A 20,838-nucleotide genomic window follows, 5' to 3' on the forward strand; every position below is an offset into this window, starting at 1 on the left:
AGCTTTCCTGGGACAGACCCACTTCTCCAGATCAATGTCATTTCCAATACAGACTGGCCAATGCAGAGCTTGGAAGTGAGCAGGCAGGCAATGTGCTAGCCTGCTGGGTGCCTCGACAGATGTCAGGAGCCATTACCCACCCTTGAGTGCTCCTGGGCTGCTGCCACTCTCTCAGCAGCGCCATTGGCGCGGACTGTCAGCAGCAGCAGCAGCAGCCGTGCCCGCAAGGTGCGGTATACGCGGGTCACCGCCTTCCTCATTCTACAATGCGCGGCTGGGGCAGGGGGTGCCACGTGACACCTTCCCACTCCCGCGCGCCCCCGGCTACAGCCTTCTACCATTTGCTACACAGTAACAAGCCGCAACGAGGAAACGTTCTGAGCGCGGCCAGGCAGCCTCAATAGATCGCCGAACAGCGGCTCTGGCGACAGGGCTGAGCTCGGGTGAATCGCACGACACTCGGCTAGAGCGCCGGGCGGGAGGCGCGGCGGCTGTGTGGAGCGCTCGCTCGAGGTCTGCGCTCGCTGCCGGCGGCTGCCCGCGAGTCCCCTTGGCCGCGCTCCCGGCCGCCATGGCGGAGCCGGCGGACAAGCTGTACCGGGCCGAGTACGCCAAGAGCGGCCGGGCCTCGTGCAAGAAATGCGGGGAGAGCATCGCCAAGGACTCGCTGCGCCTGGCCATCATGGTGCAGGTACCGCGTGGGCAGCCGAGCCGGCTCCGCCCCCGGGCCCCGAGGCGGCCACGTGTTGCCTTCAGCTGGGCGCCCCGGGCCAAGAGTCCCGGAGCGTTCTCAGGCCGCTGGTTGCAAAGCCGCGCTGGGGCGGCGCGCGTGCCGTGATTCGGCGCTGCTGCCGGCCTCCGGGCCTGGTGCTCCCTTGCACGGCTGGGCTTGTGCTGGGATCTTAGTCCTTTCGTCGGTTTACCCTTGTGCTCCGTCAGCACTGTAGGGGTTTGTGCCCACGAGCCCGCTGCTGGCGCCCCGGGGTTTGTTGGGGTTGCGGGAGGGTATTCCGACTCGAGTCTGAAGGAATGGGAGCGAAGTGTTTGCGATGTGCCGGGAAGTCGGTAGCGTGTGCGTAGGCCTGTTTTTGCAAGCTAGAATGAAGCACAGGATGCTTAGAAGAAGAGAAGGAAAAAGGGGACGCCGATGCAGTATGTGATCTGTGCCCATCAGGCAAAAAAAAAAGTGACTTGATTTTCTACTACCCTTCAAAGTCCAAAATCTGAAACGAGCAAGAATGCAGTACGAAAAGCAGCATAGGAAAATTTCCCAAGTCACTGCCTTGTCACATCTTGCTCCTGCTGCATTTGGTTGATAGGAGAAAACAAGGAAAACCTTAGTTTGCGTGCCAGATGGTTTCCATTCTAATTTCATCTTCTTGTTGGGTTGAATTTAATTAGTTGAATTGAATTTTTAGCTGGCATCAGAGGACGACATGATTTATATAGTGAGTTAGGAGACAATCATATAAATTGTTCTCACAATCCATGTGAGTCCAGACTCTAACTGTACGTTAACTTCTTGATTGGGGAATGTTGGTCCTTTTTCCTCTCATATTGTTTTCTGAGTTGCTTATCATTTGCTAAATGCATTACAAAGCTCTGTTTACCTTAGTCTTGAGCTTGAATGCCTTTATGTTGAGGCAGTATTTGACCATAGGGGTGGGGGGCAAAATGCTGCATTCTGTTGAAGGGAGAACTCAATCTCCATTATTGCTGAAGAATCGTGGAGGCTTTTTTATTTTAATTTTCCTGAGCACTTCAGGTATGTTTTTGGCGAAGCTATTTGTTATTGACCTAAATCTTCCTTCCTGTCTGACAATCTGTGGATGAGCTTAGTCTATTTTTAGTGACAACTTGACTGCCTCCACCCTCTTCTAATCTCTGCATTTTTAAAGGCGTCTGCTTTACCACTGTCACAGTGCATTCTCACAACTTGCTTTGCGTTTCCCGTGGCCTGATGAATTTATTGCCAAGTCTGACAAGATAACAAAACCGTACTAAACGTTAATACAGACAAACTTAGGAATTAAATAAGGTTAAAACACGGTTCTTATTCCTCATGTCTTTTTTCAGCCTATACATGCAGGAGAAACACATTATGTCAGACTTGTAGTTTGGCCACATCCATGATTAAACTTGGTCATTCATGTACTTTAGAGGACGGTTTCCCTGTAATTTTTTTTCCATCTTTGAGTGAAATAAATTTTAATATGTGCATGAAAGCAGCATATGGGATGTGCACCACAAGTAGAAACATGCTACTGGCTGTGAGTCCTGTGTGGGTACTTTGCCAATCAGCTGGGTGGCACCTGAATCCTTCTGCGTGGACACCCAAATGCTCAGTTTTAAAGGAAACACTGCTTAGAGGTATTCTTCTTTCCTTGGAATGAACACTTTTTTTAAGAGGCATGTTTTTTTTTTCTTGATATCAAGTGCTATCTGTAGGCTGAGACCAGGCTTCTTCCTGGAATTAACACTGTGTAATGTGCAGTTAAGTTTCAGATAGACTAGAGAATTACTGAAATGTGAAGATCTTTTACAGGGCACTGATAGAAGGGCTCTTTCAGTCTGTTAAGAACGAAGAGGAAGAATTGGAAATAAGATTAAAATACTTAGTTCATTTGACATTTTTTGCACTATAGTACAAATACATGACACTTCTGTATTCTGGCTGCAGGTACTAAAGCATCTAAGTAATTTACAATAGTTGGATGTTTATAGAAAAGCCTTACTAATTGGGACACTGGATAATTCACAGACAAATTAGTATTCTCTCCTTGTGTCTCCAGGTCTTAGTAATTAAGACTTGTGCTTTACAGAACGCTTTCTGGTATGTTTTAAAGCATTGTGAATAATTAAGACCTAACTGCAATTATCAGATAACGTGAATAAAAGGACTGTCCACTTAAATTTATTTATGTAGTTCATAAGGGCTTTGTCAAACTCACTTCGATGTCAGTGGAAAGAGACCAGCATCTGATGAAGTGAGTCTGTGCTCACGAAAGCTCATGCTCAGAACTTTTCTGGTAGTCTGTAAGGTGCCACAGGACCGTTTGTTGCTGTTACAGATCCAGACCAACACGGCTACCCCTCCGATACTTGTTGAGTTCAGTGGCACTTGGATCAGGCAAAATTAACTAATACATATTAGGCTTCTAATTACTAGTGACAGTTATTGAGGCTCTTCTATAGTTGAGGACATTAGCTTCTGAACACTGGTGCTCACAATACTTCTGAAATAGTGTATTATCCCCATTTTACAGACGAGGACACCGAGACACAAGGGATGAGGGTGCCAAGAGTGCCTGTACAGGGGAAGTTGGGGGGCCAGGACCCTCCCATTCTTTTGCCACAAGACCCTCCCCCTTTCCCTTCACTTCCGCCCAGAGGCCCAGTCTGGCCTGCAGCTTATGGAGCATGGTTGGGGAATCTGGGCAATTGTGGGGCACCGCATGGACCTTCCTCTGCATGAGGTTCTCTGGAGGCTAGAAAACGCCCCATGACCCTGTTCATGACAGGTATAGGGTCCTTGCCAGCTCCCCACAGTTGTCCGTTCATGTCGGTCTTACCACGGCTGGGCTGTAACTCTAAGGCCCTGCCTCTCACCCAGCTCTGGGTCTGCTTAAGAGCTATGTGGGTAGCTGTGAGAAGCCTGGCTGTCTCAACCTGCCATGGATAGCAGACCTGGGGTGGGGGGCAGCTTTCAGTTCCCCATGGGGGGCTTCCTGGCCCTTCTCCAGCTTCTGGCTTGGCTGGGAGGAGCTGAGTGGGGAGGAAGAAGGGGCTGGGCCTCAGAGGGAAGGGTTGTGGCCTCTGGACCCCCTCCTCTAGAGTTTTGGGAAGGTTCCTGATGGTTTGTCCAAGATGTTGCAGCAAGCCATCAGTAGAGCTGGGAACAGAACTCGAGAGTCAGCTGCTACACTCAGAGCCCCATGCTTCTGCTGGAAAAATGGTGGTATAAAAGGCTGAAAAAGTTCCAAGAGGCTTCTGGGCACCCAAGGTGACAGAAGTTTGGTGTAATATGGCACATTTGCACCTGATGCTTGCCAAAACATAGTATAAGAAAGATCTGGTGTGACAACCACCATGATGAAAAAGCAGCTTTGTTTTGTAACTTGCAGGGCATTTTAAAAATCATTCTAATCTTTGAGGGGTTTTGGGGAGTGAGTGGGCAAAATGTACTGTTAAACTGCAGGTTGCTTGGCTCCCTAGATCTGCTATGGAGAGAGGCCTAATATCTGTGGCTGAACCCATGCCTTTGCTTCAGCTAAGTAAGATTACATTCCCGAGCTGAGCATTTTCCACATTCCTCAGTAGGAGACATTTCAGATAACTATCAAGTGCCAGCTACCCTGGGTATTGCTGGTGTGGTCATGTTCTCATCACTGCATCTCCATGAGAATGCAAGTAGCTCAGGAAGGAGGCCTCTTCTCATCAGGGTCAGGCTTGAACATCTGTCCTGTTCCCGCAAGCCTGAAGACTGAGCCCGTTAGCCACTGAGAAATGCTTGCAGCCTTCTGGTTCCCAGCAGGCACTGGTACACTTCTGGTTGCTTCTGTGGTGCCCCCCCCCCCCCCCCACATAATAGCAATATTTGTATTTAGCTTTGTAAAATAGAAAACATTAATTAATGTTTTACATTTTTCCTTCCTTTTCCCTTCACACCTTTTCTCTCACTCCTCCCACAATATACTAAGTATCTTTTCCTCCATTTCTTTTGGTGTCTGCTGTTTCCTCTCTTGCCCCCAATTTATATCATTCCTTTCTCCTCCTTACCTTGTTCTCAGCTTCCAACTGTATACATGCAGCTTACTCACAAGCGACTCATTCTGTTCTCTGTCTTCTAGGGCACAAGGTTCCTGCTTCCCCTTTTGCAACCCACCTGTCTGCTCCTTAGCAGCTCCTCTAGAGTCCCATCACCTTCACAGCTCCCCAGCCTGGGCTCCTTCTGGGCTCTACACTTGTGGGGTCCCTAAACTGCCCCACATTTTCCTTCCTAGCCTTGGAGAGAGAGAGAGAGAGAGAGAGAGGGAAGGAGGTGCCATTGCTGCCTGGTCATATGCCCTGTCTAGAACTTGCACCTTAGACCAAGTGAGCTTTTTATCCTGTGTGTTGGAACAGCACCAGAATAGGAACTTTTGTGCTTCATTCAAGAAGGGCTGCATTGAGGTGGGGTGTGCAACAAGCTGTGAGATTTCCTTTCCTTTCCTGTTCAAAATGGAAACTGCCTATAACTCTCTGCTTCTGTGCTTTGGTCTGAGCCCACCGGTTGGGGCTATTATTTTAGACTGAAGTACCATGAATTGGGCACACAGTGCACCACTTTCCAGAGAACGAACCAGCAGTCATGTAGCACTTTAAAGACTAACGAAGTAAGAGCACATTTAAAGTGCACAATACTGGGCATATAGGTCATAGGGCATTTCTCTCTCATATCAGTATGCTTGTGAGAGTGCTTAGGGACCACAAAGACCTTAATTGAGCCGTGCCAAGTACTGAAGATGAGGCTTGGGCAATGTTTGCAGCCTAGGGAAGAGAGGCAAGTGCTCTCTCACGTTTATATATAGAGATACACATCTCATAGAGCTGGAAGGGACCTCAGGAGATCGTTGAGTACAGTCCCCTGGCTTCTTGGCAGGACCAAGCACCATCCCTGGCAGATTTTTTTTTTTTTTTATCTATTTGGCCCAGCCCCTTAAATGATGCCCCACAAGGGCTGAGCTTACAACGCTGGGTTTTGCAGACCAATGCTCAAACCACTGAGCTGGTAATGGTTTCCATTGGTTTTTAATATGCAGAATGGACATGTGATCTTTGGGAGGTAATCTCTACCTTGGGAAGTTTAGATTTGAGAAGCTCTGTCTCATCCCTATGCAAACATTAGCTTTCCTCTCCATTAAAATCACCTGACTGCATGAATGCTTTGCTTTACTGTCCTTTGGGTTTTTTGTTATGTGTGTGGAGGTGGGAGCCATCTGAGTGCCCCTTTACAGATGTCTCAGCACCCACTGCACAGTGCAGGGGTGGGCAGTAATTTTCATTGAGGTGCCACTCCAAGAATTTGGTATCTGATCAGGGGATCAAACTTTTCTGTCATGTTAGTGGAGTGAGTGCAGGGAGGAGCTCTGGGTAGGGGAGTGGATTCAAGAGGCGGTACGGGGTCTGGGAGAGGGTTTGGGTTCGGGAGAGGATTGTGACCTGGAGAAGGGGTGCAGAAGCAGGGGCAGGGAGGGAGTGTGGATGCAGGAGGGAAGCGTTCCCTCTAACTTTTTGTATCCGTGGGTGGAATAAATTTTATGTGCCCCCCAGGTATGTGTGGATGTGCACCACCAATAGAAACACATGTTGGTGGCTATGCGCATTCTGCTCATCAGCTGGGCAGCATCTGCGTTTGTCCTAGGTGGCTGCCCAAGTGCTCAGCTTAGTGGGAGCACTTCTGCCTCAGGAGGGGGTTGTGACCTCAGGAAGCAGGGCATGCAGAGGGTTTGGGTGCAGGAGAGGGGATTGCAGGAGGGGTTGTGGCTTGTGGCAGGGAGTTGGGGTGCGGAGCATGTGGAGAGCAAGTGCAGGCTTCCTGCCTGCTGTGGCCCCACGTGCTGCTCAAAGCAGCTGTCTGCTGGGACCAGCATGTGTGTCTCTTTGTGGTGGCCCCTTGGAAGGAGGAGGCAATGGTTTTCTGCAGTCTGCACGCTCCTGCAAGCACTGTACTTACAGCTATGATTGGCTGATTTCCAGCCAAAGGGAAGCTGTGATGATGGTACTGAGAGCGGGGGTGGGGTGCAGAGACGCACGTCAGCCGCCATCCCCTTTAAGCAGCATGTGGGGCTCTGGCAGTCAGGGAGCCTGCCCAAGAGTCCTGCTGGGACACGTCAGGCTGGATCCAAAAGCTTGGCAGCCATATTTTACCTGCCAGTGATATAGACTAGGGTATAATAGAACAGAGCCATGGTTGGAGCATGGGAGCACCAAAGTTAAAGCTACATGGAGAATTAGTGGTAGTCAGAAGAAGAAGCTAAGACTCCTGACTCCCATTGCCCTGCCACCACTATCAGACAGACTTTGTCCCCTCTTTCCATGTGCTCTACTCAACTCCCTCCTGGCATTAAAAGTAGCGAATTCCCCTCCCACGTCTGCCAGGGGTATAGAGCTCTCTTGATGTCACTATTATTATATCATCTACTGCAGTCGTGTTGCAATTACTGTGCTTTTCTTTTTTTTTTTTTTCCTTAGCTGTTGTGTGTGAGCCTGACTTTCAGCCAGACAAACTGTGTGGCTGACAAGCTGGGTCAGACCGTGGCACTGTTTAAACAAAGTCATCTAAGGCAGGGGCAAGCAAACTTTTTTTTTTTTTTATCAGACCATACTTTTCATCCCTGCAATTAGCAGCCTCCTTCCCTACCCCCCAACACCTGTGATCCAAACCAGCGGAGATTTGGTTATGCTAATAAGAAAACCCTTTCAGCCCGTGTAAGAAAATAAGTCTGTAGAGTGTAAACCCTTTATCAATCAAGATATACATGTGAATGGACACACATAAAAACAGTAACTCATTTCAACAATTTTAATGAGATGTATGAGCCTGAGATGCAACAACTGATTGAGCTGCACCCGAGCCCTAATAAAATTTCATGCCCTCCCCCGCATGGGGGCCTGCATGCCCCTACTCATTGCAGGTGTCCAGGAGTCAATGAGTGCTTGTGTATGTGAGACAGGATTCATAGGCCTGGAAGGGGCCTTGAAAGGTCATCTAGTCCAATCGCTGAGTATTATCTAGACCAGTTTTTCTTAAAGTGGGGTCTGCAGACCTGGGATCTATGGGCCCCACTGACCAACCCCTTCCCTCTCTGTCCCAGTGTCTTCTAGTCCCAGGGCTGAGGCAGGCTTACCTGGCCTGGGTCTTCATGAGTACCAGGTACTTGCAGCTGGTAGGCACATGATTGGCCTCTGTGCGCTGCCCCTACCCAAGTGCTGGCTCCGCAGCTCCCACTGGCTGAGAACTGCAACCAATGGGAGCTGCAGGGGCAGAGCCTTTGGGCACAGGAGCAGCATGCAGCACCTCACTGACTGCCCAGGGTCTTAGGAGCCACAGGAATCCTTTGTGGGAGCTGTGGTAAGTACTGCTGACATTCTGGTCTCCTGTATTCTGAACCTCTCATCCCTGGCACCACCCCTGAGCCTGTATCCCCAGCTGGATCCCTTCGCCCCTCTCCCATCCTAACTCCCTGCCCCAGCCCAAGGCCCCCTCCTGCACTCCAAACCAAACTGCTCATCCCTAGCTCCACACCAGAGCCTGCACCCCCAGCTGGAGCTGTCACCACCCCCATACACCCCAGCCCCCAGTTTGGCCAGGTAGAAGTGAATGAGGGTGGGGAGAGAAAGTGACAGTGAGGGGGTGATGGAGCGAATCAGGGTGGGCCCTCGGAGAAGGCGGGTCCTGAAACTATTTAAATCAAAGCGTGGATCCTTGGATTGCTAAAGTTTGAAACTGCTGATCTAGACCATCCCTGCCAGGCGTTTGTCTAATCTGCTCTTAGAAGTCTCCAGTGACTGAGGTTCTGCAACCTCCCCTAGGAATCGGCCAGTGCTTATCTACTCTTATAGTTAGGAAGTTTTACCTTGTGTTTGGCTGAAACCACGCTGACCTATTATTTCTCCTCTATCTTCAGAGGTCACTGAGAACAACTGACTTCCCATTTCCTTGTAACGATTTTTTATGTACCTGAAAACTGGTCTCATGTTCCTCTGTCTTCTCTTGTCCGGACTCAATAAATACAGTGTTTTCTGTTTTCCCTCATAATTCGTTTTCTAGACTTGTGACCAACCTGTATCATGTTGGCATAAGGCAGGGGTGGGGAACCTTTTATGTGTTGGGGGCCACTGACAAGAAATATCAGTTGGGGCCACATACAAATGAGAGGCTAAATATATAAATAACATACAGTCCTCGCTGATGTGGCCCCTGCCTGGGACACTTCACTCCCCTTATGCTGCAGCCCCACGGGTGGGGAGCTAGAAGCGGGGACTGAAACTTAGGGCTTTTCCCAAGCCAAATGAATTCTGGGGGCCTGGGGTAGGAGGGATTAAAGGCTCAGTGTGAGGACAAAGGTGGCTGAGGAGCAGGATGGGGGTGTGAGGCCTGGGTGGGTGGAAGGGAGGGAGCAGGAGCAGGCTGGGAGACCAGGGTCGGGGTGGGAGGTCTGGACAGGTGGTCAGGGCAGAAGCAGGTTGGGGTGTGGGTGAGTATGGGACAGAGGGAGCTAGCGGAGGGTGGGTGTGCTGAGGCTTCTCAGGAGCAGGATGGGGGTCTGGGTGGGAGAGGGAATGCATGAGATTGATTGGGTCGGGGGGCGGTGCTTACCTGACACAGCTCCTTGAGGGACACACTTGGCTCCCAGGTGCTGCTCCCATTGCTCCTGTTGGCCAGTCATGGCCAGTGGGCATATCTGGGGAAAAGCTTCCAGGCAGTGCTTTTCTGTGCTGCTGTTTCCCCAGCCCGAGGGGAGAGGGAGCAGCAGCAGCGCTTCCTCCCCTGGCCAAGCAGATCCCACAGGCCTGATCTGGTCCGTGAGGGATGGGGCTTTGTGCCCTTCCCCCCTGCAGTGGGGAGCTGGCACTAGCACTCCAGCCTTATGGGGGTGCCACAGGGTTGGTGCACCAGCCCAGGCTCCTTGCTGCGGGGGTGGCTGAGCCCCAAGACTTGCAGGCCGGATCCAGACAAGTGCCCGTGGACCGTAGGTTCCCCACCCCAGGTGTACGGTGTGGTGCTCTGGAGCTGCTGTTTGTGGATGGGATGTGCAATTGAGATTCTGTCCCTTTCTGTTTGCGAGGGAACTCCTCGTGCTGCTGATTCTGACTTGGTTCTGCCTCCCTGGCAGTTCGAGTTGGCTTCGCGGTATTCTTAATTTTTCATTCTAAACTGTTCTGAAGCTTTAGCAGGTTTTTCTGAACATCTACTCTTCCTCCTGCAGGTGGCTGCTGCAGTGAAGAGTAAAGTTCTTTACATATCCTTCACCTCACAGAGGCGCAAGGATCAGTAAAATGTCTAGAAAGTGCATCTTGAGCCTCAGCTCAGATGAAGGCACTGTGAGTGCACAAAGCACTGTTGTCTACAGTGTTTCCTAAGGTGTCATCTGTGACACCTTTGTTTTCTTTGTTCCCTGTTGGAAAGATCTGGTAACGCATAGAAATAAAACCTCTTCTTGTCCACTCAGAGTGTCTGGTGCGAGATCATCAATGTTTCGGTTTGCGTAACGTGGAAAAGGAAGAAAGTAGGGTAAGAACAAGTTGTAAAGGGGCAAAGTTCTCCCTCTGTGGAGCCCCTGGTGACCCTGCTCTTAGCAGCCCGTCAGCGATATTCATGGTACTGCTGTACAGTGTTCGTAAGCTTAGTGCTTGGACAGCCATCCAGGAGAGATTCACGTGTGGCCCTGCTGAATAGCAGAACACTCTCACAGCAGACAGCACGTGTTTCAGTTGGTGGTGCACAGCCCTGCATGCCTTGGTGCAGGTAACCAAATTTATTCCATCCGCGGATGGAAAAAAATGAGAGGGTACACTGTCCTGTACCCTGTCCTAAATTCTTGCATGTGGTTAAAAAGAAAGGGTCTAGATAAATATACAAAAGTGTTGTACACTCGCCCCTTCCCCCTTTTGACTTATAGCTAAATTTCCTCACCTCATCCTTATGTTGCTTTCCTCCTAGTCACCCATGTTTGATGGTAAAGTCCCCCACTGGCATCATTACACTTGTTTCTGGAAGCGGGCCCGACTTGTGTCCCATGCAGATGTTGATGGCTTCCCTGAGCTCCGATGGGAAGATCAGGAGAAAATCAAAAAAGCAATTGAAACTGGAGGAGCTGCAGCAGGTATGTGAGGCAAAAACTAAGTTTATGGTGGTGCAAGATGCCATGGCCGTTCAGAACCATCCTATCTATACTATACTCAAAGGGATGTGATTATGGGTACTGGGCTTTTTGTTCACTGGCTGTAATGTCCCTTCAGATGGTGAAATCAGAACAGTCACTGGAAACTTTCCTGGTCGGTAACAACTAAGAGACTGACTGAGTATAATGAACCCTGTGAGATAATTAGAAAGTGACCAAACAGTGGAAAAAGCAAGGACATTGCATCACTAAATACACTTTACTGGCTTACTTAGCAATTGTGCAATAATATGAAATGGAAAAGTAGGGAGAGTTTATTAAAACCTGGGTCCTTATATAGCTATTGTGACACCTTCACACCTACCAGTATATTGCATCCAGAGCGCATTAATAAAGATTGCATAAGCACTGTATTGAGAGTTCAGTGCATTTAACTAAATGGTCAGGGAAATAATGAGATGCAGTTTGGAATGGGTTGGGTGCTGTGTGCTACAGAGAGACAACAGCAGACTGAAGACATCAGTGTCTATACAATACATGAAATGTGGGAGATTTGTAGATTGAAGTCCCCCTGTCTGGCACATCACCTGTTGAGGAAAATGCATCTTGTATATGGAAAGGGGTGCACTGTTTGAAGTGTGGCAATTTGGTTGGCTCCACTTCTGGGCAGGTCTTCAATAGCATTGTTTTATTTTATTTTATTTTATTTTATTTTATACCACTTCCAGAACAGAAGTAGCTTGCCCAGGCTTCTTTTTCTACCTGCTTTTTAAACATCGACTGTGAAAGGTTAATCCTCACAGTATACATGTGAGCTGCAATTAAGCCATATCCCCTCATGAGATATGCAAATACTGAAGCACAGTGGAGGTGGTTTACCTCAGAGCAGTGTAGCAGCTCAGTGACAGAGCTGGAATTAGAGCTTGAATCCTCACTTGTCTCCTTTGAGAGGTCAGGCTTGTACACATCTCTCATAGTGGTTATTTTGTAAATGTGAAGTTGCAGGAACTAGTGTTGTTGCAGCATCATATGTTCCTTGACAAGTGCAGGAGAGAGGCTGATCGTCTTCCCCAGTAGTGACGATTGAGGCATAGCTGAGTACTGCTGGAAGTTTATTAGGGGTCCACAGAGTTCCTAACCCTTCCTGTAGGATTCTGAATTGCAGTGACGGTTTTGTTGTGAGTTTTGTCACTGTACTTATTTTGGTAAATGCACTGCACTGTGGCTGATGTGGTTTCATTTCACAGCTAGTCTCACTGTTTCTGCTGATTGTGGGTGACTTTTGGAGAATTTTTTAAGAAATTAACAACATCAGAAGTTTAATGGTGGTTTTTGCCTCTGTTCTCCAGGTAAAGGCAGTGAGCAGGAGGGAGGTGGCAAGGCTGAGAAGAGCTTAAATGACTTCGCTGCAGAATATGCCAAGTCTAACAGAAGTACCTGCAAAGGTTGTGAACAGAAAATAGAAAAGGTAGAGACGTGCAGCTACTGGAATTTTCCACTTCCAGTCCAGGGTGATGCTGTTTGTGATAAGTTCTGAACTATTGTTCTTTATTTCTGTTTTCCTTTTTATATTGTGTGTTTAAAAGTTACAGTACTTTCTCAGAGGAACAGTTCTGTTCTGAACAGTTTGTCAACCCAAAGCTCTTCCACTGCAATAAGGTTACTCTTTCAAATCTGACTTCTTCAGAGCCTGGGATCTAGACCTGCCAAATCTTCTTTCTGTAGAGGAAAGAAAATGTTAATCGGTCCAGGGAGTGGACCTTTTTGGCAGACTATTGCTGGTATTCCTGAGAAGGAAAGGCCAGGAGAGACAGTGTGGCTTCCCATTGTTGTTCTGTAAATGTGTTTTTTGTTGTTAAGACCAGTGGATACATAAACATGCACACAGATTGCAGCTCTACATTGACCCATCCCTTGACTTTTGTAAGGTATGTCCTGTTCCTGTGTATACAAGCACTCCAGTAATTCTGGCAAAATTAATTTTCTTAATCTGTAAACACTTACTAATGGGAATATCCCACTGTGTTCAGAGAGATTATTCGTGCATAAATTTTGATAAGCATTTGCAGGATTGGAGTCCAAATTTGCCCCTGAAATGAGGATTTTTGAGTGATTTGTTCTGAATAGTAAAGGCTGAATGATAATTTAGAATAAGATCTGTTCAGAAATCAAGCTGACTCTGGGTCAGACTTCATTAGTGCTCACATACTAATTCCTGGAGAACCAAAGTTCCTTGCATGGAGCCTGATTGCGCATGATTTGCTTGCTTGACCTCTGTAGGGCTACTTACATGAGTAAAGGTTGCTGGATTGGATCCAAAATGTGGTTAGCTATTTGAGTTATTTCTGAGCAAAAATTACTTGACTGAATTTTCTTCTTTGCTCTGGTTGGTTATGAAATTTCCCACCAATTGTTTTCAGAGGCAGTTAAGTATGGATTGAAATGACAAGTAAAAAGTTTAACGCAAAAATGGAATTTCCAGAGTCTAGGCTACCGGGGGAATTAGAATGAAAGTAATGGTGTTAATTTCAACATGCAACTGCTGGCAGGAGATTGGTGGAATTATTGTTGCTACTCTACTATTTAAGAAGCATTACTTTCATTATAAAATCACCAGCCTATTTCTCTGAATTACCATTCAGTCCTTTCCCAGAGCGGCATCACAGCCATGCCTTTACTGTTGTTTTTTTTTCCCCACTTCAGGGCCAGATCAGAATTTCCAAGAAGATGGTGAATCCCGAAAAGCCTCAGCTGGGAATGATAGATAATTGGTACCATCCAGACTGCTTTGTGAGCCACCGAGCAGAACTGGGCTTTCTCCCTGCATTCGGAGCCAGTCAGCTCCAGGGCTTTGGGATGTTGAAAGCAGAAGATAAAGAAGCTCTGAAGAAGCAACTGCCTGCTGTGAAGAGTGAAGGGTATGTGGATGATATGAGACACTGCTGGCTGGAAGAGACATTCTGCATGTATTGGCACATTCTGTGTTTTATATAGCTAGGACTTATCCTTCCATTTATTGTTCATGTAGCAGCCAGACCTGGAGGTCGTTATCAGGAGGATTTAGTACCCTGTTGCATTAGGTACTGTGCGCAGGTAAAACAAGATCCACTTTTTCCCTTGAGAGTTTACAGTCTGTCTCCCTTGAACATATAGACTACGTCTACACGTGAAGCCTACATCGAAGTAGCCTATTTCGATGTGGCGACATCGAAATAGGCTATTTCGATGAATAACGTCTACACGTCCTCCAGGGCTGGCAACGTCGATGTTCAACATCGACGTTGCGCAGCACCACATCGAAATAGGCGCTGCGAGGGAACGTCTACACGCCACAGTAGCACACATCAAAATAAGGGTGCCAGGCACAGCTGCAGACAGGGTCACAGGGCGGACTCAACAGCCAGCCGCTCCCTTAAAGGGCCCCTCCCAGACACACTTGCACTAAACAGCACAAGATCCACAGAGCCGACAACGAGTTGCAGACCCTGTGCATGCAGCATGAATCCCCCGCTGCAGCAGCAGCAGCCAGAAGCCCTGGGCTAAAGGCTGCTGCACACGGTGACCATAGAGCCCCGCACGGGCTGGAGAGACAGCGTCTCTCAACCCCCCAGCTGATGGCTGCCATGGAGGACCCCACAATTTTGACGTTGCGGGACGCGGATCGTCTACACGGTCCCTACTTCAACGTTGAACGTCGAAGTAGGGCGCTATTCCGATCCCCTGATGAGGTTAGCGACTTCGACGTCTCACCGCCTAACATTGAAGTTAACTTCGAAATAGCGCCCGACGCGTGTAGCCGCGACGGGTGCTATTTTGAAGTTAGTGCCGCTACTTCGAAGTAGCGTGCACGTGTAGACACAGCCATAGAGTGCATGCAACTGAGCAACCTCATTTGGAAAACTGATCTAAAATGTTATGCTCTAAACTATCAGTCGTGGAGTTCAGTTGTAAATATTCCATATTGCACTGTCTGCTGGTGGGGGTGGTATTCTCTTTAGTTCTCATCTGCTGATCAAGAAGTGATTCCTTAGTTTTTCATTCCTCCGGTGCTGCTGACACATGGGGTGTCAAGGACTTCTATTGATTTGTCAGTCACTGCTTGTGGCACTTTTCAGGGGGTGCCCGTGCGTTCATGTACCCTGTCGCTGTCATATGCGCGCTCGTTCTTCCTTGGTTGGCCTTGCTTAGACACCCACTTCTGTGCTTGCTTAGCATATCTCCCATCTTCCCTGGAGTGTATAATGTCCCAACCACCTGAGGTTTCTGTGATATTTTGTACTGTGTTCTTCTCTGTCAGCTGCCCTGCTCTCACATGTATTGTATTCTTTTGTCATTCAGCGAAATGTGTAGTATCTTTCTCTGCACTCTCTGATGGGTAGCTGCCAATCTCTTCTTATTAACTGCTGTCATCGGCCAAGCCTCTGCATTGTATGGTAGCATGCTCAGTACAGTCACAAGGCATAGTCTGACATTTAGTTTGGTGTGGAGCCCTCTGATCATATGTTGTTTTACCTTTCAGAAATGGAGTTTGCTTTTCCTAATTTTATGCAAATATCTTTATTTTACCCACCTTCAAATGTTTGCACACTTCTCTCCTAAAAAGTCTTCTATATGTTCAATTTTTCCATCCACTTAGGCATATGCATCTGTTATCCACTTTCCTACTGTCACGGTCTTGCTTTATGCTGCTTTTACTTTCAATGCAATTGCTGCTGCTTCTGGTGCTTCTGTGCCATATCCTGTTTAGTGAAACAGTGTTGTTGGGAAAGTTATGGTCTTGTAACTCATTTTACACCTCTTGCAATGTCTTTGTTACCTGCTTCATCACCCAACCTATTGCTAATGCAGAAAGACTCATTGATAACACACATCCTTGCCTGACTCCAGTCACAACATCGACACTCCACAGGTCTGTATCTGAACTTACTGAACATCTGCTTTACTCAGATAAAGTTTTTATTAGGTTGATCCCTTTGTCTGGCATCCCTTAGCTTCCAGCAATATGCCACAAGGTTTCTCTGTGGCTATTATCAAAAGATTTCTCGACATTAATAAAAGTTAAGATGGATTTTTGCCAAGCAGTAACTTTTTCAATGATCTGTTGAAGGGTAGACACCTGCTCGCAGTGTGATCTGCCTGGGTGAAATCCAATCCATTCTGTTTGTAATATTTTGTCCAATACCGTCTTCATTCTATTAACAGAGAGGTAGCCGTGTTAGTCTGTATTCTAACAAAACAAACCAGCAGTCGTATAGCACTTCATCACTGAATAAATCATTTTGTCTGTCTTTAAAGTGCTACATGACTGCTGGTTTGTTTTGTCTTCATTTTGTTCAGCATAACAAGAGCCAGACCGTGTTCCCGGTAAGCAGAGTGCTTGGGCAGCTGTCCAGTAGAGATTTGGGTGCCACCTTGCTGATTAGCAGAGTGCCCACAGCCATCAGTCTGTGTTTGTGTTGGTGGTGCACATCCACACATGCCAAAATGTATTATGCCTACGGATGGAAAAAATTAGAGGGAACCCTGGAGTCAGAACTTCGCTAGGATTGATAGCAGTGCAATACCTCACTAGTTCATGCATTGAGTAAGATCACCTTCCTTTGGCAAAGCCATGGTAACTTCAGCTTTCTGGTTGTGTGGCACTTTTTCTTTCTTGAATTCAGTCAGCCCCAGAAGTTTTCCCCTCTTTGAGGCTTTAGACTAGTAGTGGGCCGCCTGTGGCCTGCAGGTTGCCCCCCAACTCCATTAGATGGTTGCTTTCATTTCATCATATATTATTGGTCCTCTTCTGTTTTTAATTTAGCATTGGCCTGTCTCTTGACCTTTTGCATGAAGGTTGGCACTGGAGAATTCAGTATGGAATGAAAATTTTCTTTGTCAACTGGCTTGTTCTTCATGTGTTTTCAACGTAAGACTCGCTGTTGGACATCACCTGTGATGGTTTGGTTCTTAAAGATTTACTTTCTTCTGTATTGCTGCTTGAAATCACCTCTTTATTGCATCTTGTGCCTTTTTAGCTTTCTCCTGAACCTAGGCATTTGTCTTGTCTGCATCTTTTTTTTTTTCTGTCCCTTTCTTTATTTCTTGAATCTGACTCAGAGATATTTGCCTGCGTCTTGCACTGTTCCTCTTTTACCTTCAGAGCTTTCTGCTTGTCAGTCGCTGCCCATGTTCCATATGTAAACCACACATCATCTTTCGTCCTGTTCGGTGGCTCACTACTTCCTCTGCTACTTTGACTACCATCTTCTTCCACTTTGACCATCTGTCTTACAGATTTAATTAGCCTGGCCCTGTAAACACTGGAATGGCTGCTAAATTTAATCTGGAGTCTGATCTCCGTTTTTGAACTTTTCTATTACTGTAACACGTTTTACTGAGCTTCTTCATCTTTTTTCAGTTTAAATTTTAACATGACTGCTAAAAGATAATGATCAGAGCCAACATCTACTCTTCTGACATCCCTCACAGATGTAGCACTTACATAGAAACCTGGTCTATCTGATTGACAGTCATGTTGTCGGGTGATCCTTATGTAAGCTTCTGAATCCTTTTGTACTGACTGCCTCCTGTCTTTCGGTTGTTAGATGAACTAGTAATGGCAATCTTTTCCTACTGTGGCATTGACTTCTTCGCAGACAGTAGAGTTGTTGTTAGTTTATGATTAATAGTTCTCTATCATCAACTTGATGTCAAAGGTAGGCAATTCCAAGACGTAGTGCTTGTAGAACATATCCTTTTCGCCATCACCTGCTGCATTCATTAGCACATGTTCTTGAATTAACGTGCATTTGACATGTGTAGGTTGTAGCCCAGCTCCTGAGCCAGCAGTCTTTGCTGCAGTTTATCAGCATAATTCCTGCGTCTCTGTCATGTGTTGCTTCTTCTGAGTGAAAGATTGTAAAGCCATCATATGCAGTCTTGCTATTCTTTGCCCTTCTCGTCTCTCTGATGTCAAGCATGTTCAGAGGATTTTTTTTTTTTTTTTGCAGTTTCATTTCTCATGTAACCTGTGTCAGCTTCCCTATGCAAGGTATGTTCATTCCACATACCTACTCTTGTTGCAGATTTGGTCATCAGGATTTGAGGTCTCAGGATCTCTGCTTCTTTCCAGCTTTCATTGAGATCTGCCGTACTTAAGTCTAGGGCTCCATTTACCCTGACTACCCTCAATATTTGTTCTCACTGAACTGTTTTTCTGTTGTGTGTAGGTTTTATGTGAGTAGGTTGTAATATTAAGAGGGTTTCTGGGCACAACTGAGAGAACCAATCCTGGGCAAATTGCTTAGAACCCAGGCCACTTACAGCTCAGACTGGAGTCTCCTTCTCAATAAGGCGAACCAAGCCAGCCACAAAAGTCCCTCTGCTAGCCCCTCTGACCAGCCAGAAGTTACACAAGCAAACCCACAGATTCTCCAGCTGATCCTAATGCCCACCTCCTTACTCAGGTGAGAGGTTATAAAAACATGTTCCACCAAATCTGTAGAGATTCTTCCAGTCCCCAAAGGGACTAGCCCCAGTCCCATGTCATTATGTACTTAGATCTTACCCAACACAGCACACTGTGCCAGTGCTTTAGCAGCTAAAGGTTTATTAATGAGGAATAGGGTGAGAGAGGAAAAATGTTAAAGTGGTTAATTACATTTACAATTAAAACTATTGATGCAGATATAACTGATTGTATAAGTTGCTGCTGTCTTGAATGTCTCTGAAAATACATCCTCCTGAGGGATGGGTCCCTAGTTCATGCTGGCTTAGTTCATGAGGACTAAAGAACAAGATGGCCACTGCCAGGGACATGTGGAGAGAGAAACCCTCTCCTCTTCATGTAGGCAATGGAGGATCACCTGATCAGTTTATCTGTTGTGTCCTTCTGCCATTGGTCTCAGGGTTAAACAGCACGTCTCAGTCAATGCAAATTTAAAGTCTTCGTCTCTGTTCCTTTGTTCAGCCCACGTCACCTGCCTGAGAGGTGATCACACCGTCTACTGTGAATCTTTTAGCTCTAAAATATTTCTAATACTAGTATAGAGCTAGTATCTATAACTTTACATACAAATATGGTGCAGGTATACAAGCAGTGTAAACCAATTCAGTGAATCACCAGCTTTCGTTAGACATCCCACTTGGCACAAGATTTACTGCAAACTTAATACGGTGGTTACGAAAATGGTTTTCCTGTTTAATTTAAAATCCAGTAACGTCACAGCTTTCATTGAGACCTATCTATGTTGAGTCTAGGGCTCCATCTACCCTGCCTGCCCTCGATATTTGGTTTCGCTGACCTGCTTCTTTTGTGTGTAGGTTTTATCTGAGTAGGTCACAAACTCAGTTGCAGAATCCCCTCCTTTTTTATAGGACTTGGAGTCATCTCTAGTCCACAAATGCAGAGGAGCAATTGTCAGTCTTTTGTTTCCTTGACTGTCTGTCTGGGTGACAAATTGGATCTAATTAAATGATAACTTACCTTGAGTAAGATGAGATGATTACACAGATCTTTTACTTACTCTTCAGTGGTAAGATTGAAGCCTTATTACTCAGTATTCAGAGTTCCAGTGCAACAAGACATCTTTGGAATACTGAGTTCTAAGACAGATCACTTGCCATTCCTACTTACACCTTTTGTGAGGAATGGTTAAGGGGACATAACCATATCCTACAGGTAATTTACAGGACTGGCTTGACACCACTAGGCAATCTTACCTCTTAATGAAGATTTTTGATGGTTATGTTGATTAGGAATATGCTGTATGATATACAGACAGTAAGTGTGTGCCTACTTTGTGAGGACAGGAAAACAGTATGATGATACTTATTTAATAGAAGAGCATCTTGTATTCTTCAGGCATCCCAATACACTTTTACAGGTAATAATCTAGCACTGATAGTTCAGCGACTGGGTAGAAACATGATGATTGAAGGGACTAGCGTTGTTCTTTGGGAAGAATCTGATAGAAATGTATTAGATGATTGCGCAGGAAATACAGGTGAATAAATACAGGAGCAATTTATCTGAATGCATACAATATAGAACCATTCATGCATGTATAGGAATGTGTGACCCTCATATGTATCTAGGTAAATTTAGAGGATTGCATACTCTGGTACGTTAATCGGTGTGTGGCTGCCATTCCAAGCCCTTCCTATTTAATTCCCTGTTTGGAAGTAGCCACACTGAATGTGTGTAAGTGCATTAATTTTGTGTGGTCAGATTGCCTGTGAGGACTGACTAATGTGATTGTCCGGGAAACTCTGAAACCTTCCTCCCGCTGCAGCCAAACTGGTTTAATGTAAACTGAAACTAACCTTAACCACTAACAATTTTTTAAAGACCGTTTCACGAAAGTTTTGTGTGAACAAGGCTTTGTTTTGTGTGTCTCTGAAATTCCATTTGTGAACTTTGTGACGAGTCTTAATTCCCATTACCTCCCAGGCAGAGGAGAGAATCCAGGTAATTATGCTTTGCACCACAGAGTTGATTAACTCAGGAGTTAATTGCCCTCAGGTAAAGGAGGGCAATGCTAACCCTTTTAAGTAGACTGAGGGAGCCCAGAACTTTTGTACACTGGCAAGTTACTGCGCTGTAACTTTCTTGCTCAGGGATGTGGAAAAACAACCCGAGTACAGCAAGTTACAGCGCTGTAATGCATCAGTGTAAAGGCAACAAAGGGTCTTGTGGGACCTTATAGACTAACAGAAAAGTTTTGAGCATGAGCTTTCGTGAGCACAGACTCACTTCATCAGATGCTGGTCTTGGAAATCTGCAGGGCCAGGTATAAATAAGCCAAAGCAAGGGTGGGGATAACAAGGTTAGCTCAGTCAGCAAGGGTGAGGCTTACTACCAGCAGCTGATCTGGAGGTGTGAACACCAAGGGAGGGAAAGCTGCTTTTGTATTTAGCCAACCATTCACAGTCTTTGTTTAAGCCTGAGCTGAGGGCGTCAAATTTGCAG

The 20,838-nt window shown here is 46.5% G+C and overlaps 1 protein-coding gene across 1 annotated transcript in view; it reads left to right on the plus strand.

Annotated features, from left to right (window-relative positions):
- The first annotated feature begins 468 nt into the window (after positions 1 to 468).
- Positions 469 to 20,838, plus strand: part of PARP1 (poly(ADP-ribose) polymerase 1) — a 68,949-nt gene continuing 48,579 nt past the window's right edge. Inside the window, exons 1-4 of the mRNA XM_074989875.1 lie at positions 469 to 691; positions 10,706 to 10,868; positions 12,236 to 12,354; positions 13,590 to 13,804. Of these exons, the coding sequence (XP_074845976.1) occupies positions 572 to 691; positions 10,706 to 10,868; positions 12,236 to 12,354; positions 13,590 to 13,804 (617 nt within the window). The 5' untranslated portion in view covers positions 469 to 571. The remainder of the gene's footprint in view (positions 692 to 10,705; positions 10,869 to 12,235; positions 12,355 to 13,589; positions 13,805 to 20,838) is intronic.

Source organism: Carettochelys insculpta, chromosome 3, assembly GCF_033958435.1.
Source record: "Carettochelys insculpta isolate YL-2023 chromosome 3, ASM3395843v1, whole genome shotgun sequence".
In the NCBI taxonomy this organism is placed as follows: Eukaryota; Metazoa; Chordata; order Testudines; family Carettochelyidae; genus Carettochelys; species Carettochelys insculpta.